General features: G+C 42.8%; 1 protein-coding gene across 1 annotated transcript in view; it reads right to left on the minus strand.

The window, feature by feature from the left end:
* LOC138666862 (oocyte zinc finger protein XlCOF7.1-like) overlaps window positions 1-17,665 on the minus strand; it is a 77,001-nt gene extending 59,336 nt beyond the window's left edge. Inside the window, exons 1-7 of the mRNA XM_069755042.1 lie at window positions 17,615-17,665; window positions 10,977-11,092; window positions 9,409-9,588; window positions 9,202-9,325; window positions 7,384-7,439; window positions 4,920-5,037; window positions 1,434-3,108 (exon numbers count right to left, since the gene is read on the minus strand). Coding sequence (XP_069611143.1) covers window positions 1,434-3,108; window positions 4,920-5,037; window positions 7,384-7,439; window positions 9,202-9,325; window positions 9,409-9,588; window positions 10,977-11,054 — 2,231 coding nt within the window. The 5' untranslated portion in view covers window positions 11,055-11,092; window positions 17,615-17,665. The remainder of the gene's footprint in view (window positions 1-1,433; window positions 3,109-4,919; window positions 5,038-7,383; window positions 7,440-9,201; window positions 9,326-9,408; window positions 9,589-10,976; window positions 11,093-17,614) is intronic.
* Window positions 17,666-20,307: the final 2,642 nt, after the last annotated feature.

Genomic DNA, 20,307 nt, shown 5'->3' on the forward strand with positions numbered 1-20,307 from the left:
CTGTATACCCTGTTAATTGTTGTATTTATACACTGGTGCAGTCCACCTCCCTTGGGAAAGCCAGGGCCCCATTAGTGGCAGGGATAGGTGCGGGTCCCAGTTCTCCGTCCTGCCCCTTTATCACCGTTAACGACGTGACAACAACTCAATTCTCTTGTAATTTTTATCTCTATTATCACATGATGTTATTCATGAACATTAATTTCTCTACTACAGGACCTATATTTATCTCTACTAGGCCCATGCATTTTTGTACATTATGATATGTCTATTGTGGGCATTACCATTAGGTTTATTATATATCTGTTTTTTATGCCATCTAACAGGACTTTCTAGATGTGGAGATAATCTACTTTTCACTTCATTTTGACTCATGACATTTATTGAAATCCGATTATCTATATTACTGATTTGCCATATATTGGTGTTTTGCAAATACTGCCTTGTGGCTCTTTGGCTTTATTATACATTATTTGAATTTTGTCGTGTAGTTATTATGAAGCTTCCACCTAGTGTTTCCATTGTGTAGGCAACCTTGCTTTTCATGGTTTGTTTGTTTTTTTTTAACAATTCTATTAATACAAAATGCTTTTATATTGAGTGATAGTATTTGCACCATTTTTAAATCCCTTGTGATTACAGTCAGAGTTTTTGTGTGTTTCATATCTAGGTTATATTTACAAAGAAACTGACAGACTCCATGGATGGAAGGCGTATGACTGTTGCTATATTGGTCACAGATTGCTTTACAACACTAGTTTTGTAATAATTCTCTGCACAGATTTTCTCCTAAGACAAAACCACATTATTACTTTTAAATAGTCAGGTTTATTAACCCTTTGTACTGCCCGACAGCACTGTAGTTATTTAATAATATTAATCATCAAAAATATAACTTGCCTAATATTTCTGCACACAATGTATTATATGCACATAGTTGGTGTGTAGGTGTGCTATCTGGATTTTGTGGTTTCCTGATGAAGGAGTTATAGTACTCCAAAATGCGTTGAATAAAGCCAATTTTTCATCTGAATATCCATTTAGACTTCTACCTTTCAAGCAGCACGGAGTTAATCCACCTTTCTATCCCATTTTTTTTTTACTCTGGCTGGTCACGAGGAGACCGGTGGATCTGTGTTTGGGCTATATCTGGTGAGTAAAATCTGATTAGATGTATCTCTTAATACCCAGATAAGACCCTATTGCGCTTTTATTTTCCTCACAGCTTTGTATTCATCTGGATTTTTTTCACTTTTTTTGAATAACAGAATTTTATTGATAACTGCACACATTTCACAATCATCATTTTCTAAATTGCTCATTTTTTGTACAATAATAACTTTATTTTTGTTACTGTGATTCTTGTGTGTCTGTGTGGGGGGGGGTATCTTGTACAATTCAATTATAAAACAAAAAAATAATAATATGGCTACTGCCCTATGTGAATTTTTTGATGTTCAAGAAGAATTGATTTCCGAGTAAAACATTTCCCACATTCAGAACATGAAAATGGCTTCTCCCCTGTGTGACTTCTCTGATGAGTAACAAGATGTGATTTCAGGTTAAAATTTTTCCCACATTCAGAACATGAATACGGCTTCTCTCCTGTGTGACTTCTCTCATGCGTAACAAGATAGGATTTCCATGTAAAACATTTCCCACATTCAGAACATGAAAATGGCTTCTCCCCTGTGTGACTTCTCTGATGTGAAATAAGACTTTCTTTCCGTGTAAAACATTTCTCACATTCAGAACATGAAAATGGCTTCTCCCCTGTGTGACTTCTCTCATGCGTAAGAAGATGTGATTTCCATGTAAAACATTTCCCACACACAGAACACGGAAACGGCTTCTCCCTTGTGTGACTTCTTTGATGTGCAACAAGACTTTTCTTCTGTGTAAAACATTTGCCACATACAGAGCATGAAAATGGCTTCTCCACTGCTTGACTTCTCAAATGTGTAACAATATGTGGTTTCTGGTTAACAAATTTTTCAGATTGTGAACCTGGATTAAGCTTCTCTTCTTTATGAATTTTCTCATGTGTAGTAAGACTTGAGAGATCTGAAAAACATTTTCCACATTCTGGGCATGGATATGACATCTGACCTGTAGAAATAGTCTGATGACTAAAAAAGTCTGATTTTTGGATAAAACATTTTGCAGGTTCTAAATCTAAGCATGAAAATGGATTCTCTACTGCATGACTTCCTGGATGAGTAACTAGATGTGGTTTCTGGTTAATATCATTTCCACTTTCTGAATATGATTGTGGCTTCTCCTCTTTGTGAATTTTTTCATGTGTAGTGAGACTTGAGAGATCAGAAAAACATTTTCCGCATTCTGGGCATGAATATGACATTTCACCTGTATGAGTAGTTTGATGTCTTAGAAGATCTGATTTTTGGATAAAAGATTTCCCACATTCTGAACATGAAAATGGCTTCTCCCCTGTGTGACTTCTGTGATGTATATCAAAATTTGATTTTCGTGTAAAAGATTTCCCACATTCTGGACAAGAATATGGTTTCTCACCTGTGTGAGTTCTCTGATGTTTCAGAAGATCTGATTTTTGGATAAAACATTTCCCACATTCTGAACATGAATACGGCTTCTCCCCTGTGTGAATTCTTTGATGTAAAACAAGAATTGATTTCCTTGTAAAACACCTTCCACATTCTGAACAGGAAAATGGTTTCACTCCCGTGTGAATTCTCTGGTGTAAAATAAAATTTGATCGATCTGTAAAACATTTGCCACATTCTGAGCATGAAAATGGCAATTTCCCTCTATGGATTCTCTTATGTCTAACCAGATTTGATTTGTGGTTATAGCATTTCCCACATTCTGAACATATAAATGACGTCTTTCCTTGTGATCTTGGATGTTCAAAGCCCCTTCTTTGAATTTCATTTTCCTTAACAGTCTGTGATAAATGAGAAGATACCACTTGTTTTATAGGATCAGATAACAGATTTTTACTGTGAAGGGTTGAGGCTTTTTCTGGTAAAACGGCATGTTTTTTATATGCATTTGGTGTTATACCAGAATCATCTTCTTTAAAATTTGAAGATATCAGATGTTCCTCTGAGCTCCTGGTGAAGCCATCTGTCGAGAATAAATATTATTTTTATTATTTGTGAATAATATAACCATATACTCTTAAGAACGCTGAAGTGCTTCAGAGTGAAGCATACCTGGCTGCAATCGTGCAGCCAGATTCTCAGTCATGCTGCCCATCGTTTGAGTAGCATGAATTAAGTGACAAGTTCCCTTTAAGTGCCATTTTCAAGATTACAAAAAACGAGCTCTCACATTAGAGGGTATAATTCCAGCATGCCCCAGTGTTGACACTGCTCAGCATAAGCCCCCAGAAAATCCAAAAGAAGACTGTAAAGCAATGGAGAAGAAAGGGAAGACTGATTGACATCAGGTGTCAAGACTCTTACACGATAGGCCGCCACCAGCACCAAGAAAAGTCTACCATGCTCCTGTAGGCACAAAGTAAAAATAACACTGGTGGAGGAAGGTGCCAAGGAGCTTAAATGGAATCTGTGAATTTGAATAAATAAATAGAACAGGTTAATGTAAGAAACTTTGTAATCTATCTTGAATCAGAGAATCCAGCCTCTTTCTCAACCTATGAGACACTTCTTTCCTGCCCCACTGTCTCATGAACTCGCTAACCACTTGAAAAAAAAGTCAAAACAGCTTAACTGCATTTTGCACAAGGTGGGATGGACTACCAACAAAATACGATGTTAGGTTACACCTAGGGAAGAGGAGCACAGTGAGGAAACAAGCAGAGGAAAACTCAAGAGAGTATTTTGTCACCCCAGAGCTGAATTCACACTGATCCCTAAAATACACTGGTCAATACTGCTGTGTCTTCCATGATGCTACTGCTTTTGTCTGTGTGATAACTGAGGAATGAAGAGCAGGAATGCCTAATGTCTGGTGGGATCATAGCAGCCAGTCCACACTCACTAGCTCCGAGTCAATTGCAAAATAAAAGAAAGCACCTGGAGAGGAGACAACAAGTCATATAAAGTACACACACAACAGTCTATTCTGAAAAGTTTCTTGAAAGTATAGTTCCAGTTTAATAATATCTCTAAACTTTCTGTTCTTAATTCGGATCCATTCTGTGATGCCGTCATGGACGGCAAAAAAAAAACAACAAAAGTTCTATGGTGGAATTATCATTTGGCTAGGTCATCAGATCGGACGGGGTCAGGGACCTGGCACCCCCCAATAATTAGCTGTTACCATCTCTGGTAAAATGGCAGTTGAACACCGCCACTCCGTACACGGTTTAGTACTGTAAATCATTTCGGAACAGAACTGGAGATAATCCACAGGACTCGCAAGCAATCACTGAACAGTGTAGATCGTCACGATCATGTAGAGGAGAACCCCTTTAACAGGCTCCATGGTATCATGGCTTCATCACCATAACTATAGTGATAATTAAGAAATGTATATCGGAAAATTATCTCAGGCAGTGACATTCGTTATCACTGGCCGATGGTGGATATTAAACGACTGCCGATCTTCTGCATGTTTACCAATCAACAGTCATTTAATCATTTTATTTTTATAGCGCCAACATATTCCGCAGCACTTTACATTTTAGAGGAGATACTGTATGTATGGACATAACAGAATAACTCATCCTCAAATAGCAAATGTAGTGAGGTCCCTGCTCGCAAGCTACAATCGATGACATGCTTAGACGAGCCCACCACGCTTCCGATCAATAATACATCGTATTGTGCATGTAGACCGTCACTGTTCTCGATAGCACAGGACAATGTGCTGCCAAGAAAGATGATTTTTTGGGGCAATCGTTTCCCAGCAAGGCTCGTTCCCTATAATCAGCTAATATAAAAGCCCACTTATTACGACATGTGACCCACCTGAGCTGTTATCTGTGGGAATCTCCTCTTTACATTGATCATCATCCCAGTCGATCTCCTCTATCTTTATTATGGTTGGAGAATTACTAGAGTCCAGATCTTCATCCTGATTGAAAAACTGTAAAAAGATAATTTAGGAACAGTACCCAAAAATGACACGAAGGCAAATAGCAGCATGTCTCATGTGTAGAACCAACCTATTCCTTCCCTCCTCTCCTGACAACATCCAATGTCTATAGTCGCTTTGAAAGTTATTTGCATTTTTAGTCTACGAAGCATTTTTTTCTCAATAGTAACAGTTTGACTTCTACAGCCTCTAAGTATCAATGTGCATAGGATACTGGAGAATGAGCCAACAGTGAATCTGTCAGTGAGTTCATCTAATAGCGCCAGTCTGTAATGCTTTTTTTTCTTCATCTGACCTATCTTCTAAGCTGTTTTATGACGAAGTGAAAGCTCATGTTTGGTTCGGTCACAATTCAGCTTAAAAGATCGTTAAATCATTTTGCAATTAGCTTTTGTAATTATGCAATGCTGCATAAGGTGTACAAGCAATAAATCCAATAAATCCAATAAATTTTGTCAATAACTATTAATATCAAACATATACGTATGAGCACATAATTGGTTACCTTAGTCTCACTACAATACGGGCGACCAAGTACATCAGCTTAAAGGGGTTGTCCACTATTGGACAACCTCCAGTTCAACAATTCAGGACTTGATATAAAATAAAAATAGTGTATACTCGCTTCTTGCAGTGGCGCCGTTTCAGCTATGTTGGCGCCGCTGATCTCAGAGAGTGACATTTTACAGACTGAGACAAGTGAAAGGGATAAAAGAATAATGATTATAATAATGATGATTGTGTATTTACAGGACAAAGGAACCAGATGTAAATGAGAAGAAGGTGATGGCGGTAGCACAAAAGAGTGGAGCTGACATATAGACAAAAGTTAAAAACCTTCCAGGTTAGATCTGCTTCTGCTGGACTCCTGGATTGTGCAAGGTGGAAGCTGCTCCTGGACTAGGCGAGGCCCGAGCGGCTCCTGGACGACCAGGCAAGGCCCGAGCGGCTACTGGACTAGGCGAGGCCAGAGCAGCTCCTAAACTAGGCGAGGCTGAGGATGATGTTCCTAGACCAGGCGAGGCCCGAGGGGCTGCTGGACTAAGCAAGGCCTGAGCCGCTCCTGGACTAGGCGAGGGAGAAGCTGCTCCTGGACTAGGCAAGGCCCGAGTGGCTCCTGGACGACTAGGCGAGGCCCAAGCGGCTCCTGGACTAGGCGAGGCCCGAGCGGCTCCTGGACTAGGCAAGGCCAGAGCGGCTCCTAAACTAAGCAAGGCCAAAGAAGGTGTTCCTAGACTAAGCGAGGCCCGAGCGGCATCTGGATTAGGCGAGGCTCGAACTACTCCTGTAGTAAGTGAGGCACGAGCTGCTCCTGCACTAGGCGATGTCCAAGCAGCTCCTGGAGTAGGCAACACCACAGCGGCTCCTTGAGTAGGCGATGCCAAAGCGGCTCCTGGAGTAGGCGATGCCATAGGGGATCCTGGAGTAGGCGACGCCAGAGCGGCTCCTGGAGTAGGCGACGCCATAAGGGATCCTGGAGTAGGCGACGCCAGAGCGGCTCCTGGAGTAGGCGACGCCAGAGCGGCTCCTGGAGTAGGCGACGCCAGAGCGGCTCCTGGAGTAGGCGCTGCCAAAGCGGCTCCTGGAGTAGGCGACGCCAAAGTTGCTCCTGTAGTAGGCGAAGCCAGAGTGGCTCCTGTAGTAGGTGTCGCCAGAGCGGCTCCTGGAGTAGGCGACGCCAGAGCGGCTCCTGGAGTAGGCGATGCCCAAGCTGATCTGGGAGTAGACTTAAAAGCTCTTAGACCTAAGGAATGCTGTGGTGACCTTGTATGGGCATCTTGTGTGTGGAAATTTCTCTCTCCAGTGCCGAAGGACAATATCAACGCCATGTACAACTTCTTCAGGAAGATAATAAACAGTGACCGTCCAGCAAAAAAATAGAAAGTACGGATGTCAATCAGCACAAGAAGTGGCATTACTTGCTCACGCGGGAAAATCAGATTACGCAATAATCATTCTAGTAGCCAGGCCGCATCCTTAAGTAGTACTCGATCAATGTCATCACAACCGCCATCATCATTAACTACCACTTGTCGTACTCAGATCCTCCTCCGCCCCATAGTTATTTATACTGGCTTGTATGTCCAAAAAGCAGTCATCCGCCTGTGTGCTAACTCAACTTCCATATGGCAAGGTTTCTGGTGGCGCAGTCACTGCCATATCACTACGAGGATTCCCCTGCCTTTAGGCAACTGGTAGCATGCACTCGGTGGAAGATACCTAGCCGCTATTATTTCTCCAAGAAAGCCGTACTAGCCGAACTAGGAGAGTTTGAGCAGGAGTTGGATGTGAAGGGGAAAAAGGCGAATTTATCCATGAAGCCTACTGTCCACTTACCGGATAATCCTGAGGAAGGTCACATCTCTCCGGTGATGTCCTCTTACAGGATGTAGCTGAAGAAAACACAAGCATTCAGTCAATAATATGCAGTGATTTTACATTTTACACTTTTGTTTTTTCCTCCCCCTCTTCCAGGAGCCATAACTTTTTTTTATTTTTTCATCGACATAGTTGTACAAAGGCTTGGTTTTTGCAGGATCAGATGTCGTTTGGAATAACATCTTTAATTTTTTTTAATTTAATTTTTTTAATACAATGTACTGAAAAAACGGAAAAAAATCAGTGGTTAAAAAAAAGGAAAAAAAGATCCTCCATTGTTTTTTGGTTTCGTCTTTATGGCATTTTCAGATCAGTACTATTGTGGTGATACAAAACATATATTTTTTTAGATTTTCAAAATTAAAATTAAAAAATCATTTTCTACAGCCATTTTTTTAAAGACTTGTCTTGCAGCTTTTTTTAATTACATTTCTCCGTGGATGGAGCTGTGTGAGTGCTTATTTTTATCATGGGAGTCGACATTTTATTAGTGCCTTTTTACCACTTTTTTGGGGGAGGTGCGATATAAGAAAAAAATGGATCAATTGGATTATCTTCTCATTGGAGAGGTGAGGAATATGGTTGTTTATTATATTTATTCTTTTACAGGATACATGGGCTTCAGTTGATTAGGCATAAAGGGGAGTATAACTGCTTTTTTATTTTTATTTCAAATAAAAATGGCAGTGTCTTTATTTCAATTAAAGGACTTTATTCTGTGTGGTTTTTTTTTATTTACAATATGACTGGGGTTAGTAATGGGGGCATCTCATAGACGCTTCTCCACTACTATCCCCTGGCTTGATGTTAGCTGCCAATACAAAGCCGACATCAACTCCAACCCTATTACCCCAATTGCCAACGCACCAAGGCAAGTAGAGGCTAAACGCCAGAATTAGCGCATCATATGGATACTCCTTTTCTGGGATGGCTGAGAGCTGATGCTTTTAGTCTGGGCGGGGGCCCCTTACGAGCCTATTAATATCAGCTCACAGTTGTCTGCCTAGCCTTGGCTGGTTATTAATTGCAGGGGGACCCCACGCCATTTTTTTTTTGTCACCCATTTTAATAACCAGCAAAGGCTTATTACAAAGCTGTGAGCTGATATTAAATAGATTGGGAAGCTCCATGTGTATTACCTGCTTTCCAGGCTATAAACATCAGCCCCCAGCCGTCCACTTTCCCTCTACTGGTTAATAAAATTTCAGGGGTTTCCAAGCCATTTTTTTTTCAGAAATGTATTTATTAATTAAATACATGTACAGTAAGTTACACGCGCACTGTAGTAATTGTATATGTCACTGACATCTTTATATCTATCTATTCTATGTGTATATATCTAGTCTATTCTGATTGGTCACGCTGTAATTTTACTATATGCAGCTGATGGAATGTTGGGTTTTCAAGAAGATGAGTGTGTAAAAATCGGACCACTCATGCATGGTCCGAGTGTCGTGCGATCTTTTTCTCACACCCATTGACTTGTATTAGCTATTGAGATCCGAAGCTCGATTCCACTTGCAGCATGCTACGATTTTATTTATCAGACCGGTCACAATCCGATCTGAGCTGATAAAAAAAATCACTGCTGAACACTGAATCATTGAATAACATTAGTGCTAATGTAATCTGATTTTTTTTTCTAGGATTACATTTGTCCGATTTCATCGCAAGTGTGAGCGAGCCCTAAGGCTGGGTTTCATAGATGTACCAAGATGGCAGTGACAAAAGTGGGGAAGAGGTTAAATGATATGCATATGTAGTCATGTGTATTACCTGGTGATGTGCGGGGCTGGGGAACCTCCATCATCACATCCTGATACCGATCCTTGTGTCCTTCTACATACTCCCACTCCTCCATGGAGAAGTGGACGGTGACGTCCTGACATCTTATAGGAACCTGAGACACATAATGACACCGTCATCTCCCCAATCTCTTCATACCGTCACTTTATAATGTCCCAGCATTCCCAGCAGTGTCACCTCTCCAGTCAGCAGCTCAATCATCTTGTAGGTCAGTTCTAGGATCTTCTGGTCATTGATGTCCTCATGTATCTGAGGGTGCGGTGGAGACCCCAGGATTGGGCTCAGGGTTCCTCTCCGTCCGTCAGACACAGGGGCCTGATAGCGATCACCAGAGGTGTTCTTCATTGCTGTGTAATCCTGAGTATGGAGATATTAATAAATATCAGTATAGACATTTCCAGATTTTTCACCTCTCCATCTACATCTATCTGTTATTACCATAATGATGTGTACTCCAAAAACTGAAGAGACAAATCAAGAAAAATATGAGCGCACCTATGTACAAAAAATATATCATATTTGCATGACATGAATTTAAATGCAAGGACAAAAAATAATATTAGTGCATCATTAATGAAGATAAGCAATGATGTCCTGTGTCCACCCGCCCCCAAAAATAAGGTATGAGGGTCAAATGGATAATTATCCCGGGATTTACAAAAAATGGTAGTCAATCACTACTATAAAGTATTCATAAAGAAAGAACCACCACAAACATACAAATCAATACATAGAGCAAGCGCGAAAAAATATACATGCGAAACAGAAGGAAAAAGACTGGTAAAATGCAATGTATTCCAGTATAACAATGGAAACGCTAGCTGTAAATTAGCATCAGGGCCCAACACAAAAGAGATAATATGAAAAAGTCCTGATGTCAGATTCGGGAGGACCCGAAGATGAGGTGTGGAAGGAGAAGACGCCAGGTGTTTCGCTGCTCTAATGCAGCTTTCTCAGGGGTAAATAATAATTAATTATCTCATAAGCGATGAGCTCATTTACAGCTAGTGTTTCAATCACTATATTGGAATTTATTGCACGTTAACGATTGAAACACTAGCTGTAAATGACCTAGTGATCCCACGCGTTTCACTGCTTTACTCCTCAGGGGTAAATAAACTAAGGAAGTTGCATTACAGTAGCGAAACACATGGGCTCTTTTCCTTCCACATCTTGCTTTCAGTTCCTCCGCACTCTTACCTGAACACTTTTTTTATTACCTGTTTTGCACTGTGACCTGATGCCCATTTACAGCTAGTGTTGCCATTGTTATACTGGGATCCATCGCACCTTACCAGCCGCTTTGCTTCTATTTTGCATGTATATTGATTTTGCACTTGCTCTATGAGTTGATTTGTGGTGGTTCTACCTTCACTAACACTTTATAGTAGCAATTGACCAGAATTTTCATATTTCATTGCATTGTTGTATCATTTCATGCACAAGGGAGGACCCCTATTCTTTGACCCTCAAGTCTTACTTTCGGGGGGAGTGTGGATACAGGATGCATTATTGATGTATCAGTGATTTGTTTTATCCTCGTTCTTTCATTTGAATTCATGTTAAATAAAGATGATATATTATTTTATGCACACGAAGCTGCTTTTTTATGTGCCTTTTTGGTTTGTGGTGTCTATGTATGATTTGTATGTATGTGTGATTTTGGTGGGGGTGCTCGTCCGTGCTCCTGACTTTTTGTTGCTTCTATTAGAATGGTGTAATGTGAAGTCACCAGAATCTCTCACCTCTCCTGTAAGATGGAAGAGGATCTCTAGGGTGAGTTTTAATATCCTCTCTGCCATCTCGCCTTGGTCCAGATTCATCCTCTATGGGTCAATCAGGAAATGATATAAGCGGGATCCTATATTGTAGCAACATGAATGGAAAGAAGAGAAGTAAAAAAAAAATCTGACATAAAAACACAATTACAGGAGATGGCGCAGATGTAAAAAAAAAAAAGATCGGTGCAATTTTTGCATTTCTTTCTTTTTCATACACTTAGGCCATGTGCACACGTTGCGGATTAGGCTTAGGAATTTCTGGTGCGGATTCTGCCTCTCCTGGCAGAAAATGCACCTGCGGATTTGTCGCATTTTTTGTGCGGTTCCGCAGCGTTTTTTGTGCATTTTTGCTGCGGTTTTCTTGCGGATTTGCTGCGTTTTTTTACCCCTGCGGTTTTCTATAATGGAATGGGTACAAAAACGCTGCAGATTCACAAAAAAGAAGTGACATGCTACTTCTTTTAAACCGCAGCGTTTCCACTCTGATTTAACTTCACTGCCTGTGGTTTTACAAAAGACTGAAGGACACATTGAGCTCCACATAAATACACAGATAATATTGTATAATGCTGGTGCTCGGATGTAGCAGAGTCGAGTTTACTCTTCAGTCCTAAATGAAACTGCACGTATTGTATAATAATAGTGCGCACAGATGTACTAGTGTCAAATTTGTCAGCTGTTTACTTGGATGATGTAGTGGGGATTTTCTGCAGTAAATCCTCAAATATATAGAATGTAATATATAGAGATGCAGCAGAGCTGAATTAACACAAATAATGTCATTATGTTTCTTCAGCAGTTTTATATAGGAGAGGCAGGTGATTTATCACAACATTGCACCCTCAAAATGGAATGTCAAGTTGACTTTTGCTGCATGGGTTACCCCAAAAGACCAAACTTCACACAAGGCCAATAAAACTAACCATAATCTTTATTAAAGTTATTAAGATACAGTAATTAAAAGGTGGGCAAAAATCACAAGCACAGGTAAACACGGTGGGCAACCCAGGAAGTGACCCAAATAGAAGATGTGTGCAACCATATAAATAATTAAATACCAAAGAAAATATTTATATAAAGGAATATACACAAGAGAGATGGTAATATGTAACTATGCACAAAAGCCATATGTTGGCATTAGACCATAATGTTAATATACATCACAGTACAAGTGTATGCGTAAGTAATCATATGTATAGTTACCTATGGAGTACTCCTGGGGACCCACCACACCCGACGCGTGTTTCGCAATGAAATGCTTCGTCCAGGGGTTTTGCTGCATGGGTACAAACACAATGCAATCTCTATGACTTGACCCTGCTTTATTCATAAAGGGTTAATCCCTCTCTCCTCAAAAAATACATCTGATTGGTGGGATCCGACAACTGAGACCCCCCACGATCCCAAGATTAGGGCTTTAGAACCCTGAGAACTGGACTCTGCAGCCTTGTCCTGAATGGAGAGGTGGTGCTCATGCTCAGCAGCCTCCACTCCGTTGACTTTCTACAGGACTGTTGGAAATAGCTCAGCTGTCCCAAAGACAACAAACGGAGGGTAGACGGATCATGCGCACCTCCTCTCTATTCGGGACAAGGCTGTGTGGTGCCCGTGCCTGCATGTGTGATATACTTAGATATGTATTGCCAGCTATGGTGAGGGCTGCTTTCTCTGCTGGGAAAAACTGCATCCATACATGTTACCCGATCCCTTACTGGAAGATTGTGCACTTTTGCCTGAACCAGGAAGTGTGCACGATCCCTGAGAGGAGACCAGGTGCTTCTGAGAGGTTGCAATGCTGAGCAGCCTTAGGCTGGGTTCACACTGTGTTGTGTGAACCCGTTTAACGGACTACGTTACACCGCGGTATAACGCGGTGTAACGTAGTCCGTTAACGCCGCCATTGCTTGTAATGGCGAATGCATCGCTAGCGCACACCCACATTGGGCGTGCGCTAGCGATGTGCCGTCATTTGAGTGTCGGACCTCGAACGCTGCTTGCAGCGTTCGCGGTCTGTTCTCGCTAGCACAGATCGGACATCTGCGCTAGCGGGATCGGTAAACGCGATCCCTTTTGGGACATTGCGTTAGCGCAGTCCTTTAGCGTATGCGCTAAACGGATTGCCCTAACGCAATGTGAACCTAGCCTTACTTAGAGGTGAGAACATGGAGGTCAGCAAGCAGAGGAGAAGAGCGTGCTCTCTCTGCCAGGACAAGCTGCACGCCAGGGTAGAGTATCAGTCCCTAGAGCACAGAGACTTTCAGGGTCCATGCTAAACTGAAAGACTGCTCGCTTTTCATATAACGACAGGGATACTGCTGCAATAGAGAGTGTTTGCCACAGGATTCGAGCTGCCTGCTCGCTGGAAGGGATCACGGATCCAGTAACTGGGGGTCCAAGGAATCATTTACCAGAGGTATAATTAGCATCAGGAAGGCTTCGCTATGTCACTGCAGACTCAACTCTCATCATGGAGGCCTGAACAAAACCCTGTATGTGAATTGTATGGAAAATTCTGGAACTGTTTGCTCTTAAGGATTGCAGAGTTCGGACACCCAGTGATCAGCAAGTTATTCCCCATCCTATGGATAGGGGATAATTTGTTTATATTTTGGGAATAACCCATTAAGGCCCCCATACACATTGGATAAAACTCATCCATACATACTGACTTTGGCGGGAAGTCAACCATGTAATGGGTATGGGGGTCTCCCGACTCTCTCCTGAAAAATAATGTCGGAAGGACATAAGGATCCAGCTTGTTGCATATAAAAGACTGATTCTTCTGTTCTCCATGAGATAAGCTGCTGTCTGAGCGGTCGGCACCGGCTCACTCACCGCCGAGCGTCCCTGTGTATGGTGGAGTCGGTAACGTTAGAGAAAGATATCAACAGACATCTCATGTAAATTGTCAGTGTTATGTCATCATCAGAGACAGAGTCTTAAAGAACAGAAAACCTGAAAACTGAACGTCAGAACAGCAAATACAGGGCCATGCTCCCCAAATCACACCTATATTCGCCTCCTCAGTTAAAATACTCTTGAAAAAATGCTAGAAAGAGTATTCTTACCCTGCTGTAAGATATGTAGAGCAAGCTCTGGTTCTGCCTAAACAGCACATGTGCTGCCGAGAACAATTGAAGCCTCTGCACATCAAAAGTAGGGTTGGCCTATGTAGACAGGCTATTAATCAACAGGCCAGAATCTGAATAAGAGCGAGCATACTGCTGCATGTGAATGAAAAACATTGTGTATCATTCGGTAAATGTATGAGAAGTTGTGGGGCAGAATCTTCACTGTAAATTCCCAGTGATTCCATCATAACCATATTAAGACATTTGAGGAGGAAATGAGCCTGTTGTTTTTTAGTAACTAAAAGTACAAGCAAGCTGTAGTACCCCAGACTGTGACCGTGCAGCCATGGTGCTGTGGTACCCCAGACTGTGACCGTGCAGCCATGGTGCTGTGGTACCCCAGACTGTGACCGTGCCACCACGGTGCTGTAGTACCCCAGACTGTGACCGTGCCACCACGGTGCTGTAGTACCCCAGACTGTGACCGTGCCACCACGGTGCTGTAGTACCCCAGACTGTGACTGTGCCACCATGCAGCTGTAGTACCCCAGACTGTGACTGTGCCGCCATGCAGCTGTATTACTCCAGACTGTGACCGTGCCGCCACGCTGCTGTAGTACCCCAGACTGTGACTGTGCCGCCATGCAGCTGTAATACCCCAGACTGTGACCGTGCTGTTACACTTCTATGGTAACCCAGATTGTGACTGTGCCACCACGCTGCTGTGTTACCTCAGACTGTGACCGTGCCGCCACACTTCTGTGGTGCCCCAGATAGTGTCCGTGCTGTTATGGTACCCCAGATAGTGTCCGTGCCACCACACTGCTGTGGTGCCCCAGATAGTGTCCGTGCCACCACGCTGCTGTGGTGCCCCAGATAGTGTCCATGCCACCACGCTGCTGTGGTGCCCCAGATAGTGTCTGTGCTGTTATGCTGCTCTAATGCCCCAGATAGTGTCCATGCCACCACGCTGCTGTGGTGCCCCAGATATTGTCCGTGCTGTTACGCTGCTGTTGTACCCCAGATAGTGTCTATGCTGTTACGCTGCTGTTGTACCCCAGATAGTGTCTATGCTGTTACGCTGCTGTTGTACCCCAGATAGTGTCTGTGCTGTTACGCTGCCGTGATACCCCAGATTGTGACCGTGTCGCCACTCTGCTGTGATATCAAATGTCATTAAATAGTTTGCAACTTGATACTGACCGCCCACAGGGATTACTGACAATTCAGTGAATTAACAGCGAGACTGGCAAATTTATGGTGGAATTTTCAGCAGCAAAAATCTTCATGTTTTATACACTTTTTTTCTGAAATGGACTTCACTCTATGGGCGGGTTTATACACAAAATTTTGTCCTGCAGATATTAGGTTGATCTGAAACTTAGTTTGTTACCATCCACCTCTCGTGTCTCCCCTTTTCCTCATAGTTTGTAGCTTGCGAGCAGCAGGGCCCTCATTCCTCCTGGTATCTGTTTTGAACTGTATTTCTGTTATGCTGTAATGTCTATTGTCTGTACAAGTCCCCTCTATAATTTGTAAAGCGCTGCGGAATATGTTGGCGCTATATAAATAAAAATTATTATTATTATTATTATTATTATAGTGGCTCCCGAGAGCAATAAAGTTAACATTTTCTCCCAGTAGCAACTTTCTAATGCAATTAACTTGCAAATTAACCATATGGCCAGGGCTGTGGAGTCGGAGTCGGAGTCAGTATAGAATAGGGCGACTCCGATTCCTAAAATATATAATAAAAGAACTCTGTAGTTCAGTGCAGGATGTGATGTAATTTTTTTTATAAGAATTTGTGAAAGTTATAAAATGTCATATAAATGTCTGTTCTGTCCCTGATCTGAGGACCTCGGCTTTTAGTAGAGATGAATCTGTGCTGCACTTTATGTCCATGTTCAGTAGTGACCAGGGCTGTGGAGTCAGAGGTTTGGCTTACTGACTCCACAGCCCTGTATACATCTAAAGGTTAACAGCATTCGGGGACATGACAGGTTCAAATGAAATGTACTCACATTAAGGAGCAATAAAAGAGATTGTTTAGCACCGTATGTAGCTGCACGGAAATTGAGAGATGCCAGTGACGTTACAATCCACACTATCGGTGAGGATCATGCACAAAGGTGCGGGGGTTGAAACGTAATCGGCACCAATCGATTTTGATGTGGAAACAAAGCTCAGGCCGGCAAATGAAAACCCCTTTAAGGCTTATTTTACACTTACCATGGTTTTGCATCCCGCTTTTGCGGCCCCAGTAGATTTCTATGGGGCCGCAAAAACAGGCCACAATAAATCCACAGAGCGCCGTATGGCCGTGAGGACCATGTTTATGGCCGTGAAAAAGATCGAGCCTGCTCGATCTTTTTGACGGTTTAGGCTTCTTTTACACTTACTGTGATTTTAGCAGCCTGTTTTTGCGGGCCGTATTTCTGTAATTTTCTCGGTCTGCCACAAAAATCTTGTGGATTTTTTCTGAATTAGAATAGTAGGGAAAAAGTAGGGACCAAAAAAAAACAAAAACGGTGATCCGCAAAAACGGAATTCACGGTGCACCGCAAAAACAAGCTTCCGTTGTTTTTGTGGCCCCACTGATTTTCATAGTATTGGAAACCCGAAAAACAGCGACCTGCAAGTTTTTTTGCGGTCCGTTATTGCGGCAGACCATGAAAATTGCAGCGATATGGCCCGCAATAAAGGACCGCAAAAAAGCCAGTAAGTGTAAAAGAAGCCTAAAGGGAGTCTGTCGCCCCCAAAACACGAACTAAACCACTTGTACAGGTATGTAGGTTATGTAGCCCCAATACAACACAAATCATTCCTGTAATATAGATTATAGTGATTTAGTTGCTATAAAAAAATAATGTATTTTGCATGCTGATGTGGGATTTCGGTGCACCCTTGAAGGGGCCAAGAGTTCAGTCCACCGTTACTCCCCACCTTTCCGCGTTCATGTCTTCATTTATAGCAGCGATCACATGTTGCCATCGCCGGCTCCTGTCTGCGGCTGCCGCTCTGTGCTGTCCTGAGGACAGGAGCCGACAATGACACCATGTGATCGTGGCGGTCAGTCAAGATATGACGGTGCCCACTATGCAGACTGAGGGGGTAACGATGCACTGAGCCCCTTCGACTCTCCAATGGCAAATAGCGACAGACGGTGAAAATCTAAAAAAAAACCTTATACATATTTGGTAATCGGAGCGACCTCCAGAATAAAAGTAACAATATTTGACACACGTCGCAAATGGCGTAAATTTAAAAAGTTGCTTTTTCCTCAATAACTAACTTAAATAAAAAACCGTAAACAACACATTATATATAATATATGCATCTCGAAATGGTGGTAGATAGAAATACAACAAGTCCAGCAAAGAAATAAGGCTACAATGATAGAAAAATCAGAAAGTGAACGAGACGATGAAAAGCAGCAATAAATAAACGATCAGTCGCTAGGAATCAAAACAAGGCCCTCACGAAGGGGTTAATGGCCCCTGCGCCCGATAGCGGTGAATTTCCTCTTACCTTCTTCGCCTGCAGAGCCGCACACTGGATATATGGCATTTCTGTGCTTACAGGACCTGCAGTGATGTCACAGTCATGTGATCAGTCACATGTGTGGGAGGAGTCAGGGATCACATGATCTAGAGGTTCAGTTTGCAGGACTGCTGTTCTGGTTGTCATGGTGCTGGACTAGTAGTGTGGATGAAGCTCTGAATTTAGGCCCCGTAGAGCAGAGCCGTGTATATATAATGTATACGCACCTGCCACAGAGATATATTATTATTATAATATCCATAAAGTCTCCAAGACTTTACACGTGCTGCGCCGATTCTTTGGAATGCACTACCTAGGATAATACGATTAATCCCCAATCCCCACAGTTTTAAGCGTGCCCTAAAAACTCATTTGTTCAGACTGGCCTACCGCCTCAATGCATTAACCTAACGATCCCTGTGTGGCCTATATTAAAAAAAAAAAAAATTAATTAACTGGTTCATGCAGCTTTACATGAACACCCAAGCCTTACACTATGGCTGGTCCGAATAACTATAGCAATTGTTACCATCCACCTCTCGTGTCTCCCCTTTTCCTCATAGTTTGTAAGCTTACGAGCAGGGCCCTCACTCCTCTTGGTATCTGTTTTGAACTGTATTTCTGTTATGCTGTAATGTCTATTGTATGTACAAGTCCCCTCTATAATTTGTAAAGCGCTGCGGAATATGTTGGCGCTATATAAATAAAAATTATTATTATTATTATTATTATTATTATACAGTTTTATAGCGCCATTTATTCCATGTGAATATGGGGCAAATATAGACAAATACATTAAATGAGCAAAAAACAAGGCACACAGGTACATAAGGAAGGAGGACCCTGCCCGCGAGGGCTCTCCTGCAGGGGATGGGTGAGGATACACTAGGAGAGGAACCAGCCGTTCAGTAGATTGAGGATCACTGCAGGCTGTAGGCTTGTCGGAAGAGGTGAGGCTTCAGGTTCTTTTTGAAGGTTTCTATGGTAGGCGAGAGTCTGATGTGTTGTGGTAGAGAGTTCCAGAGTATGGGGGAAGCACGGGAGAAGTCTTGGATGCAGTTTTGGGAAGAAGAGATGAGAGGGGAATGGAGAAGAAGATCTTGAGAGGATCGGAGGTTGCGTGTAGGTAGGTACCGGGAGACGAGGTCACAGATGTATGGAGGAGACAGGTTGTGGATGGCTTTGTATGTCATTGTGAGGGTTTTGAACTGGAGTCTCTGGGCGATAGGAAGCCAGTGAAGGGCTTGGCATAGGGGAGAGGCCGGGGAATAGCGGGGAGACAGGTAGATTAGTCAGGCAGTAGAGTGTAGGATGGATTGGAGTGGTGCCAGAGTGCTAGAGGGGAGGCCAGAGAGTAGGAGGTTGCAGTAGTCGAGGCTGGAGATGATGAGGGCATGCACTAGTGTTTTTGTTGTGTCACAGTCAAGGAATGCGCGGATTCGGGAAATATTTTTGAGTTTGAGACGGCAGGAGGCAAGGGCTTGGATATGTGGCTTGAAAGAGAGGGCAGAGTCGAGGATCACCCCGAGGCACCGGGCGTGTGGGACTGGGGATAGTGAGCAGCCATTGACATTGATGGATAGGTCTGGTGGAGGGGTAGAGTGAGATGGGGGAAAGATGATGAATTCTGTTTTGTCCATGTTCAGTTTTAGAAAGCGAGCAGAAAAGAAGGCTGAAATAGCAGACAGTGTGGGATTTTGGTAAGTAAGGAGGTGAGATATATCTACTATATAATTGTCTAAGGGTCACTTCCGTCTTTCTGTCTGTCTGTCTGTCCTTCTTTCTGTCACGGTTATTCATTCGCTGATTGGTCTCGGCAGCTGCCTGTCATAGCTGCCGCGACCAATCGGCGACGGCCACAGTACGGAAGAAAATGGCCGCTCCTTCCTCCCCGCAGTCAGTGCCGACGTCCGCATACTCCCCTCCGGTCACGGCTCACACAGGGTTAATGGCAGCTTTGACCGCGGTGTAACGCACTCGGTTAACGCTGCTATTAACCCTGTGTGACCACCTTTTTACTATTCATGCAGAATGAATAGTAAAAATATCTAATGTTAAAAATAATTAAAAAAATAACAAATAGTTACATACTCACCCTCGGGTGGCCCCCCCGGATCAGGAACCGGCCTTTCCCGCTCCGCGCGACATCCCGGTGACCGCTGCATGCATTGCGGTCTCGCGAGATGATGACGTGCGGTCTCGTGAGACCGCTACGTCATCATCGCGCGAGACCGCAATGCAATCTTCAGACCGGACCGCGCGACAAGCATCGGGAACTGGCCGCTTCGATCCGGAGGCTCCAGGAGGTGAGTATGTGACTATTTTTTATTTTAATTCTTTTTTTTTTAATACGGATATAGTGCATACTACATGACTGGCTAATATACTACGTGACTGGGCAATATATTATGTGGCTCTGTGCTGTATACTACATGGCTCTGTGCTGTATACTACGTGGCTCTGTGCAATATACTATGTGACTGGGCAATATACTATGTGGCTGGGCAATATACTACGTAGTTGGGCAATATACTATGTGGCTGGGCAATATACTATGTGACTGGGCAATATACTATGTGACTGGGCAATATACTATGTGGCTGGGCAATATACTACGTAGCTGGGCAATATACTATGTGGCTGGGCAATATACTACGTAGCTGGGCAATATACTACGTGGC

The sequence above is a fragment of the Ranitomeya imitator genome, chromosome 2 (assembly GCF_032444005.1).
Source record: "Ranitomeya imitator isolate aRanImi1 chromosome 2, aRanImi1.pri, whole genome shotgun sequence".
NCBI lineage: Eukaryota > Metazoa > Chordata > Amphibia > Anura > Dendrobatidae > Ranitomeya > Ranitomeya imitator.